Here is a 26,839-nt window from a genome sequence, read left to right as displayed (position 1 = left end):
TGTGTGTGTGTGTGTGTGTATACGTATGAGCAACTCTCTCTCCGTTCTTGAAATATTTTCCATATTTACACTCGTACGCTCTTTTTCTCTCTCTCTCTCTCTCTCTCTCTCTCTCTCTCTCTCTCTCTCTCTCTCTCTCTCTCTCTCTCTCTCTCTCTCTATCTATCTCTCTCTCTCTCTCTCTAGTAGAAAATGAACGAGTAGCTATAAAATATATAGGATATTTCGTAACACATGGGATGCACTTTATAACGCGGACGAGACAGGATGCACCAAAATAATGAAAAAAGTTCATATTAACATGTGTCCCATTTGATCTTGACTTAATTGAAATGAGATATTAAAGAGCGTGTTTCTACACACTACCCACATCCATGTGTGTATATCTGTCTCTATGTGTATGTGTGCATGTGTATGTGTATGTGCGCGCGCGCGCGCGATGTTTTTTTTTTTATTATAGATCGTTTTTTTTTTTTTTTTATATGTAACAAAACAAAATAAAAAAAAAAAAGGTTCTCTATACAACAATGCGCTCGAGTTACATTTTGAAATTTCACATACAGTCAATAATCGATCGTTTTTGCTATCGAAATAAGATCATCGCACGAGCAAAATCCTTGGTTAGTTCACAGTCGTTAGAAAAATGAACTCGCGGTTATAGGTTTATCATTGAGTAATATTCTTTTTCAACGTCCATCGATTCTCCTTCCAATCCTCGAACTTGCCAAAGGTCGTACTCGAAGATACATTACTTAGCTTAGATATTACTGGTTGCATAAGTTCCAATGCTTTTCATAAAAGCAATAACAAAATGATTCCTCTTGCAATTAAAGAGATATTATCTTGGGAAAAAAAGAAAAGAAAAAAAAAAAAAAAAAAAAAAAAAAAAAAAAAAAAAAAAAAAAAAGAAAATAAAGAAAAGAAAAGAAAAAAAAAAGAAAAATAAAACTAAGCAGACGATAGAATGCAGGAACACAGTTGTGTTTTGCTTTCCACTATACACCGCAGATTTTCACAATTATGATATATATGCACAAATTGTTTTTACATATATATTGATAGATTTATATAAGGAAAAATATAAGAAATTTGTATAAAACGCGTTTCAGCCCCCCCCCCCCCCTAGTATTTCCTACATTCTATAACAAATAAAAACATCTTTATAAGTGATAATAAAATTCTACGAAAAAAATAAAAACAAAAATAAGTAAACGATTATATGTTGCTGTACAAAAAGGAAGAAAAGAAAAAAAAAAAAAAAAAAAAAAAAGAAAGAAAAGAAAAGAAGAAGTAAAATAACAATTCTTTTCCTATTTCTCCTTTCTCTTTTGCCCCTCTCCTTTTTTCTTTTTTTCTTGTTTTTTTTTCTTTATTTTTTTTTTTTTATTTTTTTTATTTTTTTTTATTTTTTTTTTTTTGTATTTTTTAATCAAAATTATACGCAAATATAAGACTATCATTTTTACGTGCAACTGAGATTACACTGAAACGCTTCTATTTGCGGCTCTGGGTCATAGAAGTTATTACGGCAGGTCGATTGAAAGATATAAAGGCGATTATTATTATATATTCTTACTATTATTAATGAGAGGTATTAATGGAATTTGCGCCATTATCGACTGTACGATTTGAGCATATATACGTTAATAGCATATCTGGTAATAACTATCAGTTCTTCGACTTCGATCGATCGACATTTGCGTAGAAGCAAATCTTTTTAATAGAATGTTACTCTTAAAACCGTCGATAAAGATCGGAGACACCAGAAATTACAAGACTCATTGACACGCTTGACATGAACGTTCAAGTAACACGTCATCGAAAGTAAAAAAAATAAAAAGAAAAAAGAAAGAAGAAAGAAAGAAAGAAACAAAGAAAAAAAAAGTGTGTATATATATATATATATATATATATGTGTGTGTGTGTGTAAACTGTTCCCCAGAAAAGTTGAAAATAAAAAGAACAAAAGACGAAGCGATATTTGTCGTTTTGAAATACGTTTGTCGTGTCGTCCTATAAGAGAAGCGTAAAATTTATTATACGATCCGTAATTAAATTCGAAAATCATTAAAGATGTTATCTATTCAACTGGTGGGTGTGACTTGAGAAACGGTAAACGGCGTCACCTGGTAAAGGAAACATCTATTGCAGACTCTGACAGGCTTGGTATGGCCGTAACGCGGTAAAGGAACATTGTTGCTGCTACAACGACCGCAAAACACTTTACCACAGTTTCTACAATGATGTCTACGGCGTACAACAGTAAATCCTGCTTGACAAGCCATGCACCTAGGTGCATCGTTGTCTGGCACCCACGCAGGTGCTCTTTCGACGCATTCCTCACCGCGTTCCATTGCCGTGGAAGCTAGAAATAAAGTAATACAAGATAAAAAATGAAAATCAATTAGAGAAAATTATATTGGATAATATGATATTTCTTTTAATAAATACGTTATAATAAAGTAATATTTTTCTACTTTGTTCGTTTGCAGGACCATTATCCTCTTCGTCTTCGTACTCCTGCAACGAGTTCTGCCGATCGTGATTGCTACTCGTGCCTAACGTGTGATTCGTAACGACTGCTTGGCTGGATACCAAACATTCTTGCTTTGGCTCTTCGTCATCTACAGTTTGACTACTATTCATAAGAAAGACGCACTTGAGGATATTCCGAAGGTCCGAAGCAAAATTTGTTTGAAGTTGATCGGCTACGCCGGCTATACAGACGAACAATCGATGAACAAGATCTTCCGAGGACCTAATGATCGATCATTCAAAAAGTCTATTAGAAAATGTCTATTATAGTTTCAAGATAGGTATACCATTAAAAATGAGAACAACGTTATTACCTAAATTTCGCTCTAATCTGATTTCTATTCGCAATCTCCGCTGCTTGCATCGCTAAGGCTATCTCCTCGTCGTCCTGACAATCGCTTTGAAATTCGCTGGTTTCTGAACTGGAGTCGCAATAACTCGAACAACTGGAACTCGAACCAACGGCCTCTGTTTTCTGCGTCTGCTCCGAATTGAAAGATTGCGTTCCGGTGACCGTTGAAGGATTCACCAATCTCGCGGTACGTGGAGGCCTTTGTAAATTATTGTCTCTTGTATTTTCGAGCCTATAACATGTATTTGGTGACGTAACGGGAGATATTGTTTCCGTTACCAGACCGCTCTTGTCCGTTCTAGGCCCTAAACCGTCGTTCAACAGGTCGTTAGGACTCCTATTTCCAAGTTTTCTCTTGGTTTGTTCGGATCGATAACTCAGTCTTTCATACCTGTCACGTTTCTCAAAGTCCTTTCGCTTCATACGAGCTATCTGCTCGGACCTAGATCTTCTGTGATCCAAAAGCTTTCTACTCTGTGGCGAACAATTTCTCGTCGACTTCGATAAATTATAATTTCGTTGTCTCGAGCTGTCACGCGACTCGAAATGTTGTAGCCTTGGACTCGCGTGCGGACTGTGACTACCAAAATTTGGCATCTGTCTTGTGTTTTGGCTCGGATGCAAGCTCGCACCGAAGTTGGTCAATCGTGGATTCAAACACCTGTCTATCGAGTTTGACCTTGAACTTTCAGTGCTCGGGGTCGACTGAACGCAATGATTACTTCTTGTAACCTGTTGACATTTGTGAAGGCCTTTGTCGTGCTTCCGTTGATTACGTCGTCTTTGCTTATTGTCCTCTCGGACCTTCCTAGCGATGACCTTCTCCTGCGCGTATCTCTCTATCTTATTTCCCATTTTGTCGATATTCTGTGAAGTTGACGGACAATTCTCGCACTTTAGATCGCTCCAAAATTCCTTCCTCGAGGTCGACGCGTCTATATTCAAATTGAGATTTTCCCAATTTTCAGAATAATTCAATTGAAAGCTGGTCTGATTGGAGTCGCAGAGCGGCAGATGCCCGTTACCATAAGCCAAACCAACGAACTCCTCGTTGGTGCCATCGAAATTTGAGGAAATCCTTGGAATGTTTTTATTAGAATCGTTGTTTCCCGAAGTCAAAGGTGTCACGTCTATCGGATGATCCAAAGACGTGATAGTTTTCGAAGCTCTTATACCGCAGACGCAAGAACTTTCGGACATGTTCGAATTCTTTCTCCTCGGTGAGTTTACGTTCGAACAGGAATAGCTGTTATTCTCCTGCGTGTCATCTTCTAAAGCACGCTCGTCGTCCTGAATCTCATTAGCGAAAGTCTTCTTCTCCTCGGGACTTTTATCGTACAAGCTCGTGTTCTCCGAGGATATGACCGTGCATATTCCCGAATCTGTTTGCTCGGAGATTTCATTCTGACATTCACCGTCCAACAAAAGATTCGAGAGAGTCTTGTTTGCCTCGGAAATGAGCTTCTTCGAGTCCAAATCCGGCAGAGAATTTTGAATATGCACGGTTTCACCCGTTACATTGTTCTCGTGAGATACCTGATTGAGTAGGTACTGACTTTGAAGAATCTCTACGTTTTCCGAGTCAGCGAGCATTTGAGAAATGTCAGGAGTGAGGAAGTTTTCCTCCTGCCTATTGATCTCGCCCGAACTTTCCACGGTACTAAAAATACCGTCCTCGACTGCTGCTACTACTACTATACCTTCCTCCCTGACATTCTCAATTTCTCCTTTATTACCGTTCTCGCTCGATACCTGCTTTACGGGACAAGAATCGCGATTACACGCCTGTTGCTTTTTCTCTTTCGAACTATTACTTTGTACTATGTCACAACGCACATCTTCTCGAACACTTTCTCTCTCACTATTATCCTGTACCTTCACATTATTATCGTTACGAACTACAACGTTATCATATCCTTCCGTGGATATGTTATTTAAGTCCTTGGGCCCATTTTCCTCGTTATATCTCGTCTCTCTACGATCCCTCTCACGATCCTTCTTCGATCTCCTTTCCGCCGATCTTTCTTTATTTTCATTGTCCAACGCTTGAACCACGTCGTTCGCCACCTCATCCATATTATTCCCTGTGTTCCTCGTTACCGTATAGAAATCTACAATGAAGTCTTTACAATTAGGATAACCGGTATAAAAATTGTGAACGAATTCCTCGAGATCGGGTAAGTCCTGACACGTGGATTTTGTCGACTGGCTGATAGGACCCGAGGGTTCTTCGTTCGAGCACAATAACTTCTCCAGCATATAAAGTTCACGATTGTTCAGAGTCCAAAGTAGTTCTCTTATCTTCAAGAGAAGAGTCTATATGGAAAAGTAACACGATCATGTTAATTATTAAACCACTTATCAGCTTAAATTTACACGAGTATGTATTTCAAAAAGAAAGATACGTTCGTATAAACTCTTCGTATTTGAATTAGATAATTACTCCCTAGTAATGGATTAACGAGCCTACCCTGAATGGCCTGAACATTTCGCTGATGGTATCAGGAGAATTCAGGCACAAGGGACCTCCAGGTGGGGCCAACAAGCCGGATACAATGGCCAAACGTGGTATAGTGAACATCAAAGCAGGTTCGTAATTATCCACGTCTGCTTGACTCAGCAAACCTCGTTCGAGGGCTCTTTGCAAAGTCTCGGAAAATAAAACGCAAACGAGCTCCTGCTGCTCGTATTCCTTCGTGGATTTGACCGGTACCATGGCGCCAACGTAACAAAGCTCAAAGTCAGCGAAGAGCCGATCGAAAATCTTTAACGATTCTATCAGCTTCTCTAAAGATGGCTCCAAAGGATTTTGAGTCTGAGAAAGATACTGAAAAGAAAATAATTACAGAGTTTGATCAACCAACACGACTTACTTGTTCCTTCAAAGAAGAAGGACAAATAAAAAGAACAAATTTTTTTTCCCTTCTTTTCAACGATACCTTTAAATTCATGTGGCCCTTCAACGCATGCTCTCTGAGCAAATTTCTCACAATCTCCAATGATTTCGTGAGTGCCGTTGCTAACGGCCTCATAGCAGAACTTTCGGACTCTCTGTTCATGATCGACGATCCAGCAGCCAAACATTCAGCACCGAACCACAGTTGTCCTGCTAAATTTTCCTGCATCACGTCGTCCGGAAACTTTACTCTAAAGTCCCGATTAGCTCTACTGTCTGGTATAAGATCATCCATGATCTGATTACATATCGTCAGGACTTTGTCCTGGCAATGTCGCAGCTGATTCACCAAAGTTGTACATCTTTCTGGCTCCTGACGTCCATCGAAAGAATCCAGCTCACAGGCAATTGCGTTTAGGGATTCATCGGCGTAAAAGAACTGAGCCAATAAACTGGTATCGTCTCTCTAATTAAAACAATACAAAAACAAAAAAGTCATTATCTTTGGAGGATCATATTTAATAATAAAAAAAAAAAAAAAATTAAAGCGATGTTTGATATTAATAATAATTTCAAGATCAATTTCAATGAAAGGCAATATTTTTAAATAATTAATATTACTTAAAAATCTCGCTGAAAGAATTAGACGGCGTTTTACGTAAAAGCGGTAAAAATTTAATAGGACAATTTCGTCAATTAACTTTCTTACTCTATTATTTACGCATAAATAGCGTAATCATTAACGAATACGGCAGTGCAAGATAAAAAGCAATTTTTTTCTAACCCTTGTTATTACACCGCGTGATTATTACTCCGCTATTCGAAGCTCCGTTCGACTCGTCGATGGCATCGGCAGAAAAGGCGATTCGAATAATATAATTTATAGACTGAATTGCCCTTTGCTCTCTTTCATTCCAAGCACGATTGAAAGTTCGAGATGCAACTGAGCTTCGTTGCAGAAACTTTCGAATATTTCACGTTTCTTTTAGACAATACAATAATGTAACGAGAGGGATGAGAGAATAAAAAAAGTCGGAACGAAAAATCATAACAAAGTTGTGTTTCCTAGAACAAATATTGAAATAGAAGAAGATAAGTTGACGTGTTAAAACATGAAACTCGTGTACCGAAACAGGCTTCTCGACAATCGATTACACTTGCATTCCATTTAACGAAGGCTCGACGAAGTAACTCGTTCGATGGATTGACTAGCGTAAAATTCATTTTAAATTGAGCTCATACTCGTTCAACATTAATCGGAATATTGGCTCAAAGGGAAATAATCATAGCTTTTAACAGCAGGCACATTCTTGCCGTAATAATTCCTTTTCGATTTATAAAAATCTTCGTTCATCGATTATAAAAATCGAAAAATTTCATAAACAATTTCGTCTTGATGATGTGAGATCAACGAAAAAATTATGGACGAACAAGGATGCAAAAATATCGAGGCTCTTTTGAATTCCCTTTGTTCCCTAATTCTAATCGTTTGCTTGGGCAAACTCCCCCTTTCTAACGTTTCAAAAGCAATATCTAAGAACGAGGCTTAGAAAGCGTGTCGCCAGTTTCTAGTCTTTTTTACCACACTAAGCCAGCAGGAGTGTTGGTCGGCGCTTTAACTAAAAAGTTTTATCGAACGAAAAAAACTTCGCAAGAAGTTTGAAAAACTTCAATATAGAACGAATGTTTATATTCTTGTTAATATTGTACGGCCAAAAGATTAAAAGTGAGAAACAAGAAAAATAAGAAAGAAAAAAAAGAAAAAAAAAGAAGAAAAAATATCCTTCTTTAGAAATTTAAATTAAAAAATTATTTTTCTATAATGGCAGACGCAAAAAAAAGTAAATATATCTTTTATATAATCTAAAAATGACTTTAACAATAGGATATGACAAAAAAGATTTTTTATTTTTTAATATCTCAAAAATGACTTCCGATTAGATCATTTTCATAATCACTGGCTCACATAATGATCCTTCTCTTCTCGAATAAAATTTCTATACTTTTGTATTATTCTTTCTTGAATACAACAATGACAACAACGACGACGACGACGACGACGACGACGACGACGACGACGACGACGACGACGACGACGACGACTGAGAAATGTATGTTATTGCGACTATATAACTTTACGATAGTATTGAAGAAAGATATCTATATACTCCAACACAATTCTTCTTATGTAACTGTTTAACAGTAGCACATTGATTGATTAATTGATCTAATAATGGCTAATGCAAAACATGATTGTAAGTCCATTATTAAATAATATTGTTTGTTTTTTGATTGACGTGATCGAGTTAGAGATATAATGTAAATAAGAAATTTGTCAATATCCATTTGTCTGCGTCCCTAGCTTCTTTCTCTACTTATTTTTCTTTTTATCCTTCTTCTTTCTTTTTCTGGCACGCAGCCACCCCTCATGACGTCATCGTTTAGATCGATATTACAGTAGATTTTTACGATAGCTCTCCTACGTACGTAGACAGTATCATAAATTTACACGTTCGTGTCTCGTTTAAAGTATGTTCTTCGAACTATCGCCTTTGTTATTTATGTTCAACTTATGTATATATATATATATATCTTCGATCGGTCTTCAGACCAAAGCTTATTAAGACAAGATTAGTTAAATATGTTTTCTGATAAAAGTGTGGACATTGGCTGTGATCGAAATCATCATTAAAATAAAAAGAAAAAAAGAATATAATTATGGTGATAATATAAATATAGATTTATATATATCATAGATAAATAAGTCTAAATTAAATAGAGGCGTATTTAGGGTGGGACGTAGTAGGACATGTGCTTTGAGCTATGCCAATGCCAAGAAACTCGTAAAAAAGCCGAAAAAACTGATATCCATAAAATATTTTGATTAATTAAGTTGTTTTCTTGTTTTTCTTCAAAATTAAAATTGGCTACGGATGGAGTAGGGAGGGAGGATCAATCGTAATTATCTCCCCGTTCGTTCTAAACACTGTTTACGTCTCTAGATATATCTAAATACATTTCTATTATTAACGTTTATATCAATAATTAAATAAAATTCACGAGATAAGACAAAGAAAATTGAAATCGAAAAAAAAAGCAAAAAAATAACAAAAAAAAAAAAAAAAAGGAAAAAAAGGATTAAAGAATAATCGTCGATTTTTATCTTCTAACGCGATAGAACACGACTCGTGTTTCTGTGTTCTCCAAGATTTCTCAATCGATTCGTTTTATCAACTTTCTTATCGCACGTTTGCCTATATGTTAAGTACAGTCCTTCCAGCCATGTGTTACATTTGTCTGTCATCTCGACGACTCTACTCTCTTTCTCTCTCGTCATTGTGCATTCATGCCTATACGTATAACACGTACATATATTATAATAACAATAAAGAAAAGTTTCATTCCAATAAATGAAATTAAACATATACGTCCTTCTTCATCATTAAAACTATCGATAATATATTTTCGATTCTAATATATTATTCGATATGAGTAAGCATTGATAATACTGACTGTTTACACGCATAACTCTTTTCTTTTTCTTCTTTAACCTTTCTTGAATACAAAAAAAAAAGAAGAAAAAAAAGGGAAAAAAAAGAAAAAAAAAAAGAAAAAAAAAATAGACGACGTGAATAAAAGACATGAGCGCATGTATACACACACACACACACACACACACACACACACACACACACATATATGTACGCGTATATACTCTTGTGTTTTTCAGTACAGCTCGCAAAATTATCTGATAAGGATTTTAATTGTATTATATCGCGTATCGGATAAGCACATGTAACGAAACGCTGTCGTATGATAACGCGTGATTCGCTAACCAAATGGCTCGAATAGAATTCAACAAAGTATTTACTTCTTTTGGAGTTTAACATATTTCATACGAAAAATAAGCTTGAAGAGAATTTATTTGCTCGTTTAGATAAAAAAAAAAAAAAAAAATATTAAAAAAAAAATTTTGTTAAATAATAAAACAAATTTAACGTCGAATCGTTCATTAAATATTAATTATTGCAATCTTACCGTTTACCTACATTTTATCTAAGAAACCATATGTATCACAATGAACATATAATTAATTTTCTCGAACTTTTCTATAATTTCTTTTCACTTTTTTCTGCTGTCAATCTTATCTTTTTAATCTCTCTTATCAAAAAACGAATGAAATTCGAGTTCAAAAGTTCGATACTGATGTCATGTCTCTCATAATCGTACGATATAAAATACATACAATAAATACGTTATACAATATCCATATGTATATAGTGTACATGCGATATTCGTGATATCATGGATACATATATACATATATGTATATATATACATATATATATATATATGTATATATATATAAAACGAGATCTTTGTAGTAAACACTGTGTAAAATCACGTTGCCAAAGTTAATTCACGTGCATTTATTTATTCAACGGAAACGACCTACACGTGTAGGTATGCAAACCAACCACGTTAGTGATATTTGCAGCATTAACGAGAGATTAACCGGAAATGATTAGTCTAATTCAACATTGAACATTACCTATCAAAACATAATCAATCAATTTTCATCGAACGTTTGTTTGCGAGAAAAAAAAAATGTGCCACTATAAATTAAATAATTATGCCTAGAAATGATAACAATTCATAAATCAAATAATTTCAACGTGAAACCTTCTAAATCATTTCTGTTACATTTCAAAGATAATATCAGAGATGAATATTGATTATAATTGATTATTAATTGATTATAAATTATAAGACGATGATATGGTTAATTATAATAAACGGAAAGAGATTAGCTAGGTCATTGCAATTTCTGACAATATATATACAAATCGAAGCTGGTAATAAGAACGATGACAATGGTAATAATCTTACTCCATTATGCGAGATTATGTACCCTTCCTCGAATCGCTCGTATCTAGGTCACGAGAAATACCAGAATCACTAACACACCACTCTCAACTCGTATATTCTCTCTCTCTCTCTCTCTCTCTCACTCTCTCACTCTCTCTACTATATGCATGTACATTCTCGGTGCAAGTACGTTATAACACGCGAACTAAAAGTCAACGATGATCTTCCAAAATTGGCCAAATATCTATCTATATCGAGGATCATTCCAAATAAACAGAATCAAGATCAGCGTCATAGATACGTAAGCGAAGAGATAAAGATCGATTTTTATGAGGGTGGGAAAAAGAAAAAAAAAAAAACAAAAAGAGAAATTTGATCCTCTTTTCCCTTATATTTTCTTGAAAATTGGCACAAGAGAGCTTCGTATTTTCTCTGTAAAGGTTCGAAAGCGTACAACAAGGAAGTAATAAAACTGAACGTGTAACGAAAGAACGATCGCGTGACGTAATGGAAGACATTTTAACAAAAGCTACGAATATAAGCAATTCCTTCCTGTTGCGTCGTACGGGAATCAGAATTTAAAACAACGAGTAGTACTACCACGGACGACGACGCGACTTCTACGAAGACGATGACGACGACGACGACGACGACGGCGACGATGATGATGATGATGATGATGATGATGATGATGATAATGACGATGACAATGAAGTTGCGAGCGTGTACTTCGTAATTTTTCGCATAACTACACGCGAAAGCGAACGCAATTTCGCGAGAACACGACATAGGATTCGCGTGGTGTGTTAAAATACCATGCAAATTATTCTCTTAAACGTCGACGATAGAAAATTGTCAGGGAAATCGGTGAAACGAAATAAGGGCAAAAGAATACGAGATTATAATCGTTATAACATCACGAATATAGTGGCATACTACACGTATTATATACATCGAAAGAGAAAAATCATTTTATACATACATTAAAAAGAAAAGAAAAAAAAAACGAAAAAAAAAAAAAAGAACAAAAAAAAAATTAAAGAAATAAATGACTTGCATGTACGCTCGATGCGCGTCAAAGTTGTCGCAATTATAATAAACGTGACAGGAAGATGCTAAGATTTAATCGTTCGTTTTCTTTTTGATCTATTCTCTTTCTCCTTATTATCTAGAATGATTTACTATTAACAGAAAGTTAAATACAATATTGATATCGGCGCAATTAGAAAACAAATATAAAAGGAAAACGATAGAGTCGTTTTGGAATCACATACATTTACAAGTAGAAAAGATGGAATTAATAAATAATGTTTAGAAAATGAAAAAAAAAAGAAAAATGAATAAATGAAAAAGAAAGAAGTATTAAATATTCAGTAAAAGTGTCTATGAACTTTTTTACACTTTTATATGTTTATGTATGCATACTCATACAAGCACGTGTCTTCCTCTGTGTGTGTGTGTCAGAGTAAGAGAAAGAGTAAGCATATACATAGAACCGAAGAAGAGTCACGGTCTCTCTTTTATCGGTCGTTTAATTTTTTTGAAACGAGTACGCATTGTCAACAACGATGTGTGTAAATATATACATAAATGCATATACGTATGTATATAAAAGGATATAAGCAGGTTGCTTTTATGACCTTCGTCGTCTTCGTCCTCGAGCTTACGTACGCCACGAAGAAAACAAGAAGCTTGTTCGATACATATGTTTCTTTGTATGCTCTCTTTCTCCTCTCTCTCTCTCTCTCTCTCTCTCTCTCTCTAGATACATGATATTCATGAACGTCCTCGTAAAAAGAGAAAAGAACAATAAAACAAGACGAAGGACTCTCGACGAGAGCTTCCTTTCTGATAAAAATCGGCTTATCGATTTGCTACGATATCTTTTATGATTAAATAGTACGCGCAATCGAAGTTACATTAAGAAAGAAGATAAACATTTATCTCGACGTTTAAACGTTATATATTTTTAGACAAAGGATAAAAAGGCAGGGGAACGTAGACGGAGAGAGAGAAAGAGAGAGAGAGAGAAAGAGAGAAAAAGAAAAGATTAAAAAACGAAGAAGAAAAAGAAGAAAAAAAATAAGAAAAAGAAGCAAAAAAAAAAACAGACGAGTTTTTAGGATCGTAGGGATGGGCTCAGATAATAAAGTCGTTCCGTGCAAATGAGTCATCCCCAATATCGTTGACCCTTTCTAACCCTCAACGTCAATATGTAGATACACATATGTAGTTATATACATGCATACATACATACATATATATATATATATATATATATATATACATACACACACACACACACACACAGGCTTATATACACCCCTTCTCCACCGATCCCTCTTTCTTGAGTCACCCTTATACGCGTCATGGTTACTCGTAAAACGTAGACTGTGACTCCCGTATTCACACTCGTGTTGTAGTCGAATGCTCACCCCTACGTCAATCCCCTCTCCTTTTCTCTTTTCCTCATTCATATGCTCATAGCTAGTGATCCACTTAGCGTGACGTACTACCTCCCACCCTAAACTCTCTCTTTTTCTATCTATTTATTCATCTTCCTCTCTCTTTCTCTCTCTCTCTCTCTCTCGCTCTCTCTCTCGCTCTCTCTCTCTCTCTCCCTCTCCCTGTGTGCGTTGGCTTTTTTAATTAAAACCTCTTTCTTTATTTCTCTTTCTCTCTCTTTTTCTTTCTCATCGAGCATGATAATTTTCCAGACCGCGAGGAGAATTATCGAAAAATCATTTTTACACGATATTGGTTACATTCATAATTGCGATGATAACACGTGTCAACGTAAATTTAAAGAATGTGCGACAGTATGTACTAACACTAAATACTAAAAAATTGTCCAAATATTAGATAACGATTACATCGAATATATGATTCAATTAAAATTCTTCAGAAAGAAAAAAGAAAAAAAAAAAACCAGGGATTACTTGTACCGTAATCTACAGTTTCCTGTTCTCGTAACTCTTCGTTATTCACGCATTTTCTATAAAAAGGATGATCGCTTTCTTTACAGGATGAAACCACAGACCGCAACCGTTATCGTGAGAGTTATCAATCCTTTATTTTTTCTTTCCTTTTTCGTTGTCTTTTTTTTTTTTTGTTTCCATTTAATAAAAGATTTCGCACGATCATACACACCGTCATTGTTTTCGATTTTAATTAAAAGAAACGAACTATACGTACGAAGAGATACATATATTTTCGAATTTGCCATAAAGTCGAAGCTTTTTCGACGAAGATATCGATAAAAGTTGACGAAAAATTTCAAACGCGTTCATTCGAATTAATTGACGCACGTTACTTTTCACATCAGATTGATAATTCTATTTCGTATGTTAAGGATACACGTGCGTTTCAATTTGTATACCATTGAAATAGAAAATCTAACGTGTTTACACAAAGAGCGTGATAAAAAAGAAATGTCATTTGCTAACTTTCTGACATCGTTCGAAACGCACGCTTGTACGAGGAACAACGTTCGACAAGGCTTGCTCTACGTGACGAGTGTCTGTCGTTATGTATTAATTACGAGAAAAACACGGTATTTAATTATCGTACAATAGATATAAACAAAGTTTCTACGTATCGTAAAATTGAACGGCTACATGAACGACACGAATGCGAATTTATGAGAATTTCGATCGACCCACGTAATCAAGAATTGTGTTCTTTTTTTTTCTTTTTTGTCATAAGAATTCTACATTAATTAAGACTGAGTTAACGAAAATTAATTATTCTACCTCTCTTCCTCTCTCTTTAATTATCTATTTATCTTTCTCAGTACTGAGATTATAGTGAAAGAATAATTCGAATTAAGAGTTAAAAGAAAACATCGTCGAATTTAATCTGCTACATTCTCGATCGGTTAATCGTTATGACGTCAGATTTAATTTAAGGAAGCTATAACGAGTAATAACTAGATATTAAGATGCAATCAGCGGGAAACAACGAAGTCAACGAATGAGTAACCATAATGGGAAAGGAGTGCACCAAAACAGGAGATAAATACGAGGAATTTGACGAGTTATAGAGCCTTATGTCGACGTACATATATATGTATGTATGTACGAGAAATACCTTGGAAATCTTGCTCACTAAACTCGTAATAAAATAGAAGATAAATCAGAAGAAAGAAATACGAAGAAAAGTAGGTAAATAACGTGATACAAGAAAGAGAGAAAGAGAAGAGAGATCATTTTTTTTTGCATTCAATGATTGTTTTCAACGAATTATATTAAAGAACGATGTCAGCTGGGATTTCCCGCCATTGTCCATCTGCAACATTTATTAGGTTATGCCAATATCTTTCGCTAAATTCTATTGAAATACATTTTGTAATATGTATCCAAAAAAAAAAAAAAAAAAGGAAAAAAAAAAAAGAACAGCTTCGAGTCACCTAATCAAAGTTTGTTCACAAGCTTACAATTTTAATTACGATAAATTCTTTTTATAACTTGTACCATCATATATATATATATATCCTGACATTCATCGAAATGGTATCTTAAAAGTACGTGATCGTAACAACTTGGCACAATGACTGGGCAGCGAAGAAGGAACGCATATCCGTACAATTTGATGTCAATGAAATCATAATTCTTTTCCTAACTTAATCATCTATAACGAAACGATTGGAAACGTATCGTGAAAAAAGAAAGAGGAAAAAAAAAAAAGTAAAAAGAAAATAAGAAAGAAAAAGAGGAGGAAGGATCTTCGATCTAGTCTTGTTCCAATAATTACATAGCTATATCTTTAAGAATAGAAGAGAAAAAGAAAAGAAAAAAAAAAAAAAAAACGTGCCCTACGGATGAATGATTAAAATCAATGAAATTTTCGTGCGTACAAAATTTTGGATTTTTTTCCCCCCCTTTTTTTTTTTTTTTTTTTACGAATAAATTATACCGTACTTCGACGCTTATGTATGTTATAAAGAGAAAGAGAGAGAGAGAGAGAGAGAGAGAGAGACTAGGGTTCGTTACGATCGTTGCTTCGAGTTCCCGTTGAAAATGACGAAGAAACTGATCGCAACTTGGTTGTTGGTTTTGCGTTAAGCGGACTCTTTCACCTGCCGCGTAACCTCGACACGGCCGAAGAGATATCGAGTGACAAGATATATACACACATACACACGTTAAAAAGACGCTACGACCATCGCCACCTCCTCCTCCTCCTCCTCCTCCTCTTTCTTCTCTTATTCCTCGGGTTTCTCTCTTCCACCATGTTGTGTAACATCCCGAGTAAAACGTTATCCTCAAATTTCTCCGTTCTCGCCCTTTGAGAAACCGACCTTAATTCTCTCCTTTCCCTCTTCCTCTCAATGAGTTTCCTGCTGTTCTCTCTCTCTCTCTCCCTCACACACACACTCTCTCTCTCTCTCTCTCTCTCCCTCTTTCTACTTGTCTAGGAACGTGATCTTACGCACGTTCGTGATAACGTTAGCGTTCCCTTGGATATGTAAACAAAAAGGAGGACACTCCAATCAATCTTTTTACGCTCGTATCTCTTTTCTTTTTTTGTTTCAGAGAGAAAGAGAGAGGGAGGGGAGGGAAAGAAAGAGAGGAAGGGAAAGATGGGATTAAAATACGTTTACGAGTCGATAAAGTAAAAAAAAAAAAAAAAAAAACAGAAGTGAGGAAGAGAGAAGAAAGATCTCTCATTGAATTGGACAAAGTAAGAGAAGGGTGGTGGGCTTCGACAACGTGAGAAATTTAGTAAAACAGGTGGCAACAGCATGCAGGTGGTAAAGAGAGGAAGAAGAGCTGGATACGTACGTACCTACATACATACGTACGTGTATCAAAGAACATATACATTCGATTAATTCTAAAAAAGACATGCAAGTTTGCAGAGACAAACGGATGGCCTCTATTTAATATGAACAAGGAGAGATAGAAAAGCAGGATAGAGAGAGAGAGAGAGAGAGAGAGACACGTAACAATGCAAAAGAGAAAGAAAATGAGAGAAGAAAATGTAAAGCAAGCAGAAGATGATGTATATAGACAGAACTCACCTTAGGCCTGTAAAACCACTTTCTTATGGACTCCATCGCGTATCGAAATCGCGACAATGTCTGCCGTTATCACGGACGAATCGTCGTCGTCTTCTTCGTCGTCGTCGTCGTCGTCGTCGTCGTCGTCGTCGTCGTCGTTGCGTATCCTGATTTCAAGTCAATCTTCACAGCGCGCATAGCCAAATTTTTCTCTTTTCAGCTGGCACGAAGGTCGCTGTTACTGCTACCACTGCTGCTAATGATGCTGATGCTGCCGTTGCTGTTGCTGCTGCTATTGACTGCTACGAGTTAGATACGACGAACAGATGCAGAAATATGAGGAGCCTTCCTTTCGCGTTACTTCGAACGGCCGAACAACCATCGAACGATCTTTCACTCACTCACTCTCTTTCTTTCTTTCTTTCTTCCTTTCTCGCTCTCTCTCTCTCTCTCTCTCTCTCTCTCTCTCTCTCTCTCTCTCTCTCTCTCTCTCTCTCACCTCCTCCTCTTCGCCTTGCGCACGAGAACACTCACATATCCGAAAAGAGTAATCGCACGTCCATGAGACCGATGATGACTGACCGCGGAAACACGAAACGCAACTACGCAACTGGTTTGCTGCGCATGCGCCGATGATCGCGCCATCTTTGCCACCATCAGCGACATCTGGTAGCGTTTTCAAATGACGCGGGCTATTTGAATAAAGAAAAAAATCACGAGCGAAGATAACTTATAATGATAATTTTTATAAATTACTTTCAAGGGCGATAGAAATAATTATAATAACTAGTGATTATAATACCTAATAGTTTATTGTGTCCTAACAAGATTAATTCTTGAACAAAAGTTCGATATTTAAACTTTTAAAAATTATATTAAAATTAAATTGAGCAATTATTGTAATTTTATTTATAACATAATTCTCATTGTGCGAGTAAAGCAAAAAACAATCTTGCATTATTGGCAAAATAAATTGTAATATTTAAATAAATAAAGCAACTCTAACAATTTAATTTCCTACTTTCAAAAATTATTTTCTGATATCAAAGCTCGTAAAGGATGGTTGCATAATCTCTTTTTCATTCTTAAATATTGCTTTCTCGATTGCTGATTGGGGACTTCCTGTACATTGCAACCAACGCTTCCTAAAAGATATTGAAAATATATTAATAAATATGACATGCAATGAAATGGCATGAATATGATCCCCAAATACATTTCTTCCACTTTTGATTGTTCACCCTCCAGTTGTCCAACTACAGTTCCTCTATCCGTATTCATACACCAGCCTTTTAAACCTAACTCCTGACTTTTCTTCTGAGTGTACTACATTAACAAATAAAATAAAACCACTTGTCTTTATGCAGAACTAAATAATATAAGTATCTAATTTGGCATATAACTTTATAAAAAAAAAAATCATAAACATAATTTTATACAAAAATTAGTGATTTTGCATTTAAATCTGCGTATAAATTCCAGAGATCTTTGAAAAGGGATACCTTTCTGAAGAAAACACCTGAAAATATAAATAAAAAGTTTAATTATTAATATTTCCATGTTGATTAAGTAAATGTTTTTTATGATATACCCTGAACTGTTCCAAACACTTCAAAGTCCAATGATAAGATTTTAGACATTGTAATAGACGTTACAAATTGACGACAAATCATAAAAACAATTATAATGAATCAATGCAAGACAGTCAATTTTTTAAATGCATTAAAAAAATGCTTAATATATAATTGTCTTTTTTCTTGTACATAAAATACTGATAATATAGATTATAATCCTCGTGTAAAATAAAGATAGAATTTGTACCTTCCCTCTTTGTTCTACAGATGGTGTCTTTCAACATCTATTTTATGCTAGTAGTTTATGGTCGAGCTGGATTGAGTTGACAATTTCTCATGGTCAAAATTGAAGTAAATCACAGCAGCTGTTACAGTTTTCATAATACAGTTAAATAAAATACATATTATTTATCATGAATGTAAGTTGAGGATTCTTATTTTAATGGCAAAAAAATAATTTATAATCATATCCTGAATTTTGAAACATTTTGTCTTTCAGGAACAAAACATTCCCATTGATATTAATGTTGGCAGATTATTGGAATGGCTAATCAGTAGAAGACATTGTAAAAAAGATTGGTATTCAAAAGTTATAACTATTAGAGAAAAGATAACCGATGCCATAAAAGATATGCCAGTCCGAGATGATGTAGCATGTTTATTGTCTACCATTGGTAATAATAAATTTTTTATGTGATTTTGTTCATTATCCTTACAAATTTTTATTTCTATATATTTTTTTATATTTATTCCCATAGACATCAATTATTTTGACTGTCGCAAATTGGTTGAAATTTTAAAAGAAACCGAAGCAAATACAAAAAATATGTTTGGGAGATATGGATCGCAAAGAATGAAAGATTGGCAAGAAATTATGTCTTTGTATGAAAGGGATAATGTATATCTTGCAGAAGCAGCACAAATGTTGATGAAAATTGTGAAATATGATATACCCAGTTTAAAGAAACAAATTCAGAAATTACAACAGATGCAAAATGTAAGTTATTCCATGTTGAATTAAACATATTATAATTAATATATATGTTTCTATTTATAGTATATTTTGACATGTATAATTATATTCTATAGGATTTAGATAAAGAAACGGAAAAACATAAGAAATCAGAGAGAACAGCAAAAGCTGAATTCGATGCCCTCTGTAAGCAATTAAATATTTCTGGAAAAAATATCAGATTTGAATTGGCTGAAACTGCTAAAATCGAATTACCAAAAATTTGTACAAGGATAGCGGAGAAAACAAAATCTCTCAGTGATATTGTTAATTTTTACGAAGCATATGTACAATTTACAAATGGGAAAGAAATTAATGAAGATAGTATGAAATGTTTAAAGTATGTGATAGGTACGTTAACAAAATTTAAATCTATATTTAGAAGTATATATACCATATGAACAGTTAATCAAATATTACATTTTTTTTATAGCAAAAGGAAATACTACAGCAACAGAATTTTTACAAGAAGATTCATCGCAATTGACATCTGAGTCTGATTTCAACATCACTGTTGTAGAAGATAATAATGAAAAACAAACAGAAGATATTTATGACATAAGAATAGAAAGCAATGATTCTTATGCAGATAACATCACGTGTGAGAGTTCTGATGTAGAGTTGATATGTTTACAAGATGAACTAATAGTAGACTACCCCACTCCAACTATTTTAGAACATCAAACAATGATAGACTTTATGAATGATTTATTAGAAGTAAGATAAATAACTAACTCGTTAGACTTGAGTTGTCAAGTATTTTAGAAATAAACTATAAATAAATAAACAAATGTTAATTTCTAGCTGGAAGCATTTTTAAAAATGCGTCTATATGAGTTTCAACAAGAAAGTAAAGAAAATTTGATGACCTTTAGTCACATGCAAGAGGCATCAGAAATTGTTCAACTTTCTAATTTACAAAGTGTACAAAATATGTTAGACAGAATGCAAAATATTATATCTGACATGTCTGATAGCAAATATGAACATTTATACTCTATCAGAAATCTTCCAAGGTAAATAATATTTATATAATTTTAATAATATTTTCTTAATGTATATTTCTCCTTCGTTTATAAATAAAAAATATTTATTGCAGTTATGCAGATACATTAACCTTATCTCTACAACGAAAATTAGCTATAGTTGAGAGGATGTTAAAATATCAAGACACTTGTATACAAAAGAGAAAAGAAGCGGGAGAACGTATAATAAGTCTGCAGCCTCTTTTGAATCATGCAGTACAAAGAATGAAAGAATTACAAACCGAGGTATTATTTGAAATTATTATGATAATATCTTTGATAAATACACTATGATATTTAATACTCAAAAGCTCCTTACGTTTTTACAGATAGAACAAGATGTTTCAAAGAAATATCAAAATAGAACTGTGCACATAAGAGGAGGTTCTATTTTGTAATAATTATTAAATTATACGTTGAGTAAGACTTGCACACAGCTATTCTCTGAACTGTTAATTCATGAAATAAGAGTAAACTAAAACAAAATCATATTTTATATTTTTGTAATATAAATTCCTGAGGTAAACGCTGCTATTAAGATACGTGCAATCTGTAAATACATTATAGAGAACAATTATGCTTCATTATGAAATCTATCTTTGGTATAATGATACTATTTTCTTAATGAGTATTGATACAGTACGTGAAATTACATAATCATGAAAAGATTTTGTACTAGTCTCCAAGGTGATGAAGTACAAACAGCCTTTGTAGTTGGACAAGGATAGCGGCGTAAGCATTCTGCTAATGATCTATCACATTCGCATAAACGTTGTGCACACGATCCCGATCCTCCCCATTTACCATGTTCTACGGCTATAAATCAAAAGAATATCATCTACTATGTCAACTACCATAATTTTACTAAGATATAACTAATGATATACCTACCACATACAGGTTTGTAACCATGATAACATCTCCAATAATAGGGTGCAATATATTCCATGAATATAGGACATTCTGTGGCATCGTAACACCAATCATGCATTTTACAACACCTAAAAGATTACTTTTTCGTTAGGGAAACGGCAACACTTTGATTTATATTGCAAAATTAAGGAAATACCGATCGATTCCATCAATGACATATCCAGATCCTAAGAAGCCACAATAACAACCATATCCTTTATATACCAAAGGATTACATCCTGTAGCACACACTACCATATTGTAAAGATGAATGACACCTCTTTTAAATCTTGTATGATTCGTAAGTTCACCAACACTTTTAATTACAACCATGGATTTATATATCAATTTTTTACGTTTAAATCAACTTTTAGCTATTTAGTTATTGAAAATAATATATACTTACATCGTTTTTTCGGCCTTCGTAATATTCTTAGTAGCATTGAGAAACGATGATAAATCAAAATGTATACTTTTATTCGTATTTTTCGAAGATCTTAAATTTTCTAGATACTCGGTATGTTCCGATACTTGTTGATTCTCTTCGCGCCAATCAACGATTGGCCCTTTGATACTTGAATCATCGCGATGAATTCTACGAATTAAGCCAAGGCTCGTTTTTTTTATTGTATATGGCGTTACATTACCTGTACAGACAAAATAAATTATTATGGAAAATAATATTATAAGATTAATTATATTCATCGACTGGAAAACGACAAAAATAATATTCCTTATATATTTTATATAATAAAAATATATTTCATTCGTATTCCATTATAAATTTACTTTCAGTCTTGAACATTTTACGCTTTCGTGACACTCCTTTAGAAATATCAAAAGAATCGCATCGCGTGAGTAATGTATTCGAGATCTGTAAAGGTATAAAAGTAATCACAGAGCTCATTCAGAGTTTCAAATTATACCTCTGTAAAGTTTCTAAATAAAATGTCGTTTTCCATCGCATTAGTTTTTTCAGGCTTTAAATCTTACGGATATATACATACCTTGAGCTTCGCAATAAAAGACGTTAATAAATATAATTAATTTCAAAGTTAAAGGTAAAACACTTCTACGCTTGCAAGCGAATCGCTTTGCTATCGCGTCGAAGGATACATCAATTTCTATGAGATGCATCAGATATGTTTTTCTTATAATTACAAAGAGACAATAATTTCGAATCGATTCGTGAATCTCTTCGTGTCATCTACTGACCGCTTCGAATTTTTTCGGCATTTCACGATGTACGATTATTATCATAAATTACACATAAATATTACATATTAATATTACACATTTGTTCATTGACACAATTCATCCTTTCAAGACCATGATTATTAAATAGAGTAAACTCGTTCAAATTAAAACGAAGGATACAACACTTGTACACTTATTCGTACGATTCCGTCGTAATAGAATAGACAACGATATCATTTTTTCAAATTATCTAACACTCGATATAAAACTTTGATCGTATTGAGTACTCGCAGGAGTCCTCGATTCGAGAAGATTATATTTTTCTATGCAACAAACAGGTCTATAGAATTTTTCTCTCCTCTTGTCTCGTCTCTACTGCAAAGCTGGAGACTTAATGATGATCCAAAAGGTAGAGATCTGTCTACCAGGTGGATGACTTTCTCCTTCCACCAAACTCTCGACAGAGCGTGCAGCAATGCGTTGTTAACTTTGACTGTTTCATACGTCTCCATATATCGGATAAACTTGTTCATCTCCAGCGTACCAAACAGGGAGCGCCTGGTTGATGCTTTGAGAAACCTACTGTTACACTTTCGTCGTAAGTTCCTTAAGAAGGAAAAGGAGCTCGGTTCTCCCGTAACGTCCATTCCATACGTTCATTCTCTTTGGCTTTACTCTCTTGACGAGCTCGGGTCAAAGGTGATCTTATATTATTTTTTTTTTTTTTTTCCCTTCATGTAATATACCTAGACGTAAGTTTCGTTCCAGTAACCTGAAAGATCAGAGTACACTTACAACTAGATGACAAGCTTGTTAAATTAAAAAGATCTCGCGATTTTCGCCGTTACTTTTTTTGTTTAGTTAACTTTCTCTGAGAACAAAGATATTATCGATTAATTTTTTTTTCATATACAATCGTAAAATATAATGTGCTTCACAATTTCGTTGTATTAAATAAAAAATACAGACCATTCTCTCATGATACTTTTATACGTAATGAAGCACTAGTTCAGGAAGCGGATTGTAAATTCCTATCAACCGACCCGATTTGGTCCGCTAATTCGTAGGATCTATTCATAAAATCAACGTGAGAATACTTTCAACGTGAGAATTGTATCAAAGAGAATAAAGAAGATATATTAGCATTCAGGAAAAAAAAAAAAAAGAATGATACGGATACATATACGTAACAATTGTAAAAATCATGGTTATTTAAACATGCAAATACGGGTAAACGTATTTCAAATACGTACTACCTCTAAAATGAAAGTTTAGGCAAGTGTTAACGGTACATTCTCACAATCAGTAAGCGTAAAATGTTTTACTCGCCAATGTGGGTAATTAGAACAAAGGAACAAAATGTATCGAAAATAATTTACGTTGACGAGTGGTGTAAGCAACGTGTAATGTAAATGATTTTTCGCATCTGACACGAGCTAACGTTGCATTTGATACGCTTTAAGCGTTACGTTGTGTTAGCCTACCATCCTTCCAACCTCATAATTATGACTGTGACGGATAATAACGTCGCGTCGCTCAGAATGCAATGGTAATTGCAATTGTAAATTACTCCATACGCGTTATGACGAAAATATAAACATCAGGCTCTGAAAAAGTTATGATTAGTAACAAAACTTTTGAGTTTCCTATCTTTTTTTTAATTGTTACGCATAATTATAGTAAATAGTATAATATTTTTACTTCTTCATATTAGAATACAAGAAGATTATTTCATTCTGCATTTGTAAATACAAAATTATATATGTATATGTGTATATCGTCAAAGGCCGACACTTTATATATGGCCTATCTATGTAACGAGGCGTATCGTACCGCAACTCTACAGGGCACATCGAAATTTCTTATACACTCGACTCGTATTTTCAATGGTATAACAACTATATAAAACTATATTCAAATATATTTATCAATCTTATTTTATAGAGATTGTATACAATGAGAAAAAAAAACTAATATAACGGGTTAGGAAAAGATAAGAGAAATTCAAAGCGAAGAGAGAGAAAGAGAGTGAGAGAGAAAAAAAGAATAATAGACGAAATTAAATTTTATGTTATTCGACCTAAATTATATTAATTAAGCTGATATACTTGTATATATTTTTCTATATAGGAAATTAGAACTAACATAAATACATTATTAAATAAGTTTTAAAATAGTCATACATAAATATAAGAAATGTAATCTTTAAGCTAATTGTGATTTTGTTATTAACTATAATTACCAAGCCTAAGTACAGATTCCATGCCACCGTAGACTATCATAGTTCCATTGCTGTCCAACGCAACGATTGGTTTATTTACATTGAAACTATCTATTACCTATTCAAAAGGTCGAATAATAAAATGACATAAATACGTGCTGAAAGAGATAATAACTAACCTTTTGTTCCTTTATATTAATCACTTCTACAGCACCGGTACCAGAACCAGATGCAAGTATATGATCACCATAAGGATCTCCATCAAAGTACTGAACGATATAAAGAAATTCACCCTCTAAGGTGGTAGGTCTGTTTCGTGGTTTTATTGTCTCGATTAATTTAGCACTCATTAAATCCCAAATTTGGAGGCTTTCACGAACGACCCAAGAACCCGTTAAAATGTGCGATTCCTGAAAAAAAGTAAAAGTATATATATATATAGAGAGAGAGAGAGAGAATTAAAACGCACTTATATTATTACTCGTAAATCAATCGCATCGCCACAAATGTGAGGCCCTTTGATCGTTCTAATGGATCCATCACTGACTCTGATATCCCAAATCTAGACAAAAATAATTCAATGAGACATATTGCAATTGACTTTGTAACTTCAAGGAGATGTGTACTATTAGCTTTGTATTAGAAATTTACTCTGACTGTATCATCCCAGCCTCCGGTAATAATCAAATTCGTATAAATATGATGAAACCTCGCAGCGAATATTCTCATACGATGAAATCTCGTAACGTTGTGCATCATGTCTTCCTCAATTCTCCGATACGTCAATATTGGCTAATGAAATTTTCATTATTGAATCAAAAAAAAAAATATATATATATATATATATTACAAAGAGAAAAAAGACCGAAATTTGATTTACCTTTGCGATTTCAGAGTCATAAATTCTAACAGCTGCATCTTTGCCACCAGAAACCAAATAATTCCCATCGGAACTAAGATCTATCGCATTAACTTCGTTCATCGGTTCTAAATGAATTTTCTCAATATAAATTCAAATAAATATATATCCGCGTTATATAGATTCGATAATTGAAAATATATATATATATATATATATATATATATATATATATATATATATACCTGAAATAAATTTGTTAATTTCGTTTTTGTCCGTCGTACATTGAAAAATATTACCGCATGCGCCAGACGTATAAAAAACATTCTTTTTTATCGGATGAAATCTACAGCTCATAATTGGAAACGAAGTTTCCATACCGCCTCTCAATGTTGCTTTCAATTGTGCAGTTTCGCCGCTCCGAATCTACAAACAATAAAGTTCAATTTCTTTTATATAATATATATATATATATATATATATCTTTATCTATCGAGTAAAATAAAAAATATTTATATATAATATTATATACTTGAATAGAGCCATTTCCAAAACACGTAACTATGACCTCACCATTTGCAGAGAAACGTGCGCAGTAAAGACCATTGAAATTATCAGGGAAACGAACCTAAACTTTAAATATATTTATTAACTAAAAGATAGATTAAAAGATTTATTTAGAAATAAACCTCATGAATAATACGGCATCGATCTTTTGTCGACGAGATGCTCATTCTAGCTTTTTGCAACCAACTATAACGTCTTTCCATTTCAGCTTGTGATATTTTTTTCTCGGTTAAATAATCCATTTTCAACATCGTAGCCGGTATTTCTGTTATGGTCTTAAATGATAAAATAATAAATTAAAACTTCATGCTATTCGTTAATTCCGTGTACTCCAAATATAATTTGAATTTTACAGATACTAACATTTCTTTGGTTATTATTATCCGTCCTCTCGTCTACCGTTTCTTGAAAAGTTTACAATTAATTATACATATTATCTCTTTGTTAAAACAAAAAAAAAGATTTAAATATTCAATTTAACATAAGTTCGAATTTTACAAACCAGAATTAGATTGACTTAAATTTTCCTGTTGTCGATGTTGACGAGAACGATTCACTCGATGTTTGCTTTCTTTTTCGTTTCTGTCCTTATACATTTTTTAATAAAATAAAGAAATATTGCAATGATGTTCGCTAGAAAAATATATATAAAAGATTTATTACAGTATTTCGAATTTTTGTAAAATGTTAAGTTATCTTTAAAATTAACTTCTTATCGATTGTAACTCGTTGTCAATGATTTCGATTATCGAAAATTGAAGTTTCAGCGCCATCTTGTAATGAAATGTTTGTACATATACGTATATCATCAGTCGATAG

The 26,839-nt window shown here is 33.7% G+C and overlaps 5 protein-coding genes across 7 annotated transcripts; 1 reads left to right on the top strand and 4 right to left on the bottom strand.

The window, feature by feature from the left end:
• Window positions 1-119: 119 nt before the first annotated feature.
• LOC124953591 (lateral signaling target protein 2 homolog) lies at window positions 120-17,140 on the bottom strand. Its single transcript, XM_047505169.1, has 6 exons — window positions 16,675-17,140; window positions 5,827-6,249; window positions 5,358-5,714; window positions 2,850-5,203; window positions 2,478-2,758; window positions 120-2,365 (listed from the first exon to the last, which is right to left on the bottom strand). Exons 1-6 carry the CDS (start codon window positions 16,708-16,710, stop codon window positions 2,085-2,087), a joined length of 3,732 nt encoding a protein of 1,243 aa, XP_047361125.1. The 5' UTR covers window positions 16,711-17,140; the 3' UTR covers window positions 120-2,084.
• Window positions 17,141-17,446: 306 nt separating this feature from the next.
• Window positions 17,447-18,432, bottom strand: LOC124953594 (acylphosphatase-1-like). Its single transcript, XM_047505173.1, has 4 exons — window positions 18,245-18,432; window positions 18,156-18,172; window positions 17,870-17,979; window positions 17,447-17,798 (listed from the first exon to the last, which is right to left on the bottom strand). The coding sequence occupies exons 1-4, from the start codon at window positions 18,324-18,326 to the stop codon at window positions 17,684-17,686; spliced, it is 324 nt and encodes a 107-aa protein (XP_047361129.1). The 5' UTR covers window positions 18,327-18,432; the 3' UTR covers window positions 17,447-17,683.
• A 76-nt stretch (window positions 18,433-18,508) lies between these two features.
• Window positions 18,509-21,857, top strand: LOC124953592 (CDK5 regulatory subunit-associated protein 3). Of its 3 annotated transcripts, none has more exons than XR_007102266.1 (9): window positions 18,509-18,646; window positions 18,727-18,901; window positions 18,986-19,224; window positions 19,317-19,590; window positions 19,673-19,956; window positions 20,044-20,255; window positions 20,339-20,510; window positions 20,594-21,164; window positions 21,289-21,857. XR_007102266.1 is itself a non-coding variant. In XM_047505170.1 (8 exons), exons 1-8 carry the CDS (start codon window positions 18,641-18,643, stop codon window positions 20,660-20,662), a joined length of 1,431 nt encoding a protein of 476 aa, XP_047361126.1. In that variant the 5' UTR covers window positions 18,509-18,640; the 3' UTR covers window positions 20,663-21,857. The 3 variants fall into 3 exon arrangements, 1 of the variants encoding a protein (XP_047361126.1); XR_007102267.1 differs by having other exon boundaries at window positions 20,594-21,477; window positions 21,687-21,857; XM_047505170.1 differs by having other exon boundaries at window positions 20,594-21,857.
• LOC124953593 lies at window positions 20,318-23,483 on the bottom strand. Its single transcript, XM_047505172.1, has 4 exons — window positions 22,184-23,483; window positions 21,583-21,823; window positions 21,156-21,265; window positions 20,318-21,080 (listed from the first exon to the last, which is right to left on the bottom strand). The coding sequence occupies exons 1-4, from the start codon at window positions 22,311-22,313 to the stop codon at window positions 20,914-20,916; spliced, it is 648 nt and encodes a 215-aa protein (XP_047361128.1). The 5' UTR covers window positions 22,314-23,483; the 3' UTR covers window positions 20,318-20,913.
• Window positions 23,484-24,601: 1,118 nt separating this feature from the next.
• On the bottom strand, window positions 24,602-26,653 carry LOC124953868 (protein will die slowly-like). Its single transcript, XM_047505870.1, has 9 exons — window positions 26,523-26,653; window positions 26,384-26,424; window positions 26,027-26,295; window positions 25,699-25,879; window positions 25,475-25,581; window positions 25,246-25,386; window positions 25,076-25,156; window positions 24,774-25,004; window positions 24,602-24,712 (listed from the first exon to the last, which is right to left on the bottom strand). Exons 3-9 carry the CDS (start codon window positions 26,057-26,059, stop codon window positions 24,602-24,604), a joined length of 885 nt encoding a protein of 294 aa, XP_047361826.1. The 5' UTR covers window positions 26,060-26,295; window positions 26,384-26,424; window positions 26,523-26,653.
• Between the last annotated feature and the right edge of the window lie 186 nt (window positions 26,654-26,839).

The sequence above is a fragment of the Vespa velutina genome, chromosome 13 (genome assembly GCF_912470025.1).
Source record: "Vespa velutina chromosome 13, iVesVel2.1, whole genome shotgun sequence".
Lineage (NCBI taxonomy): Eukaryota > Metazoa > Arthropoda > Insecta > Hymenoptera > Vespidae > Vespa > Vespa velutina.
This window is presented reverse-complemented; position numbering and strand designations above follow the sequence as displayed.

Coding starts and splice junctions, on each gene's coding strand:
- LOC124953591 (XM_047505169.1), bottom strand. CDS start 16,710: ATGGAGTCCATAAGAAAGTGGTTTTACAGGCCTAAG. Junction 2,759..2,849: donor CAGATTAGAGCGAAATTTAG/GTAATAACGTTG, acceptor ATCGATCATTAG/GTCCTCGGAAGATCTTGTTC. Junction 2,366..2,477: donor TGGTCCTGCAAACGAACAAA/GTAGAAAAATAT, acceptor CTTTATTTCTAG/CTTCCACGGCAATGGAACGC.
- LOC124953594 (XM_047505173.1), bottom strand. CDS start 18,326: ATGATTTGTCGTCAATTTGTAACGTCTATTACAATGTCTAAAATCTTA. Junction 17,799..17,869: donor CAATCAAAAGTGGAAGAAAT/GTATTTGGGGAT, acceptor AATATCTTTTAG/GAAGCGTTGGTTGCAATGTA.
- LOC124953592 (XM_047505170.1), top strand. Junction 18,902..18,985: donor ATGTTTATTGTCTACCATTG/GTAATAATAAAT, acceptor TTATTCCCATAG/ACATCAATTATTTTGACTGT. Junction 20,256..20,338: donor TCTATCAGAAATCTTCCAAG/GTAAATAATATT, acceptor TATTTATTGCAG/TTATGCAGATACATTAACCT.
- LOC124953593 (XM_047505172.1), bottom strand. CDS start 22,313: ATGCATCTCATAGAAATTGATGTATCCTTCGACGCGATAGCAAAGCGA. Junction 21,266..21,582: donor ACGAAGGCCGAAAAAACGAT/GTAAGTATATAT, acceptor GTAATCTTTTAG/GTGTTGTAAAATGCATGATT. Junction 21,081..21,155: donor TGGTTACAAACCTGTATGTG/GTAGGTATATCA, acceptor TTTGATTTATAG/CCGTAGAACATGGTAAATGG.
- LOC124953868 (XM_047505870.1), bottom strand. CDS start 26,059: ATGGTCTTTACTGCGCACGTTTCTCTGCAAATG. Junction 25,582..25,698: donor AATTAACAAATTTATTTCAG/GTATATATATAT, acceptor AAATTCATTTAG/AACCGATGAACGAAGTTAAT. Junction 24,713..24,773: donor TTAATATAAAGGAACAAAAG/GTTAGTTATTAT, acceptor CCTTTTGAATAG/GTAATAGATAGTTTCAATGT.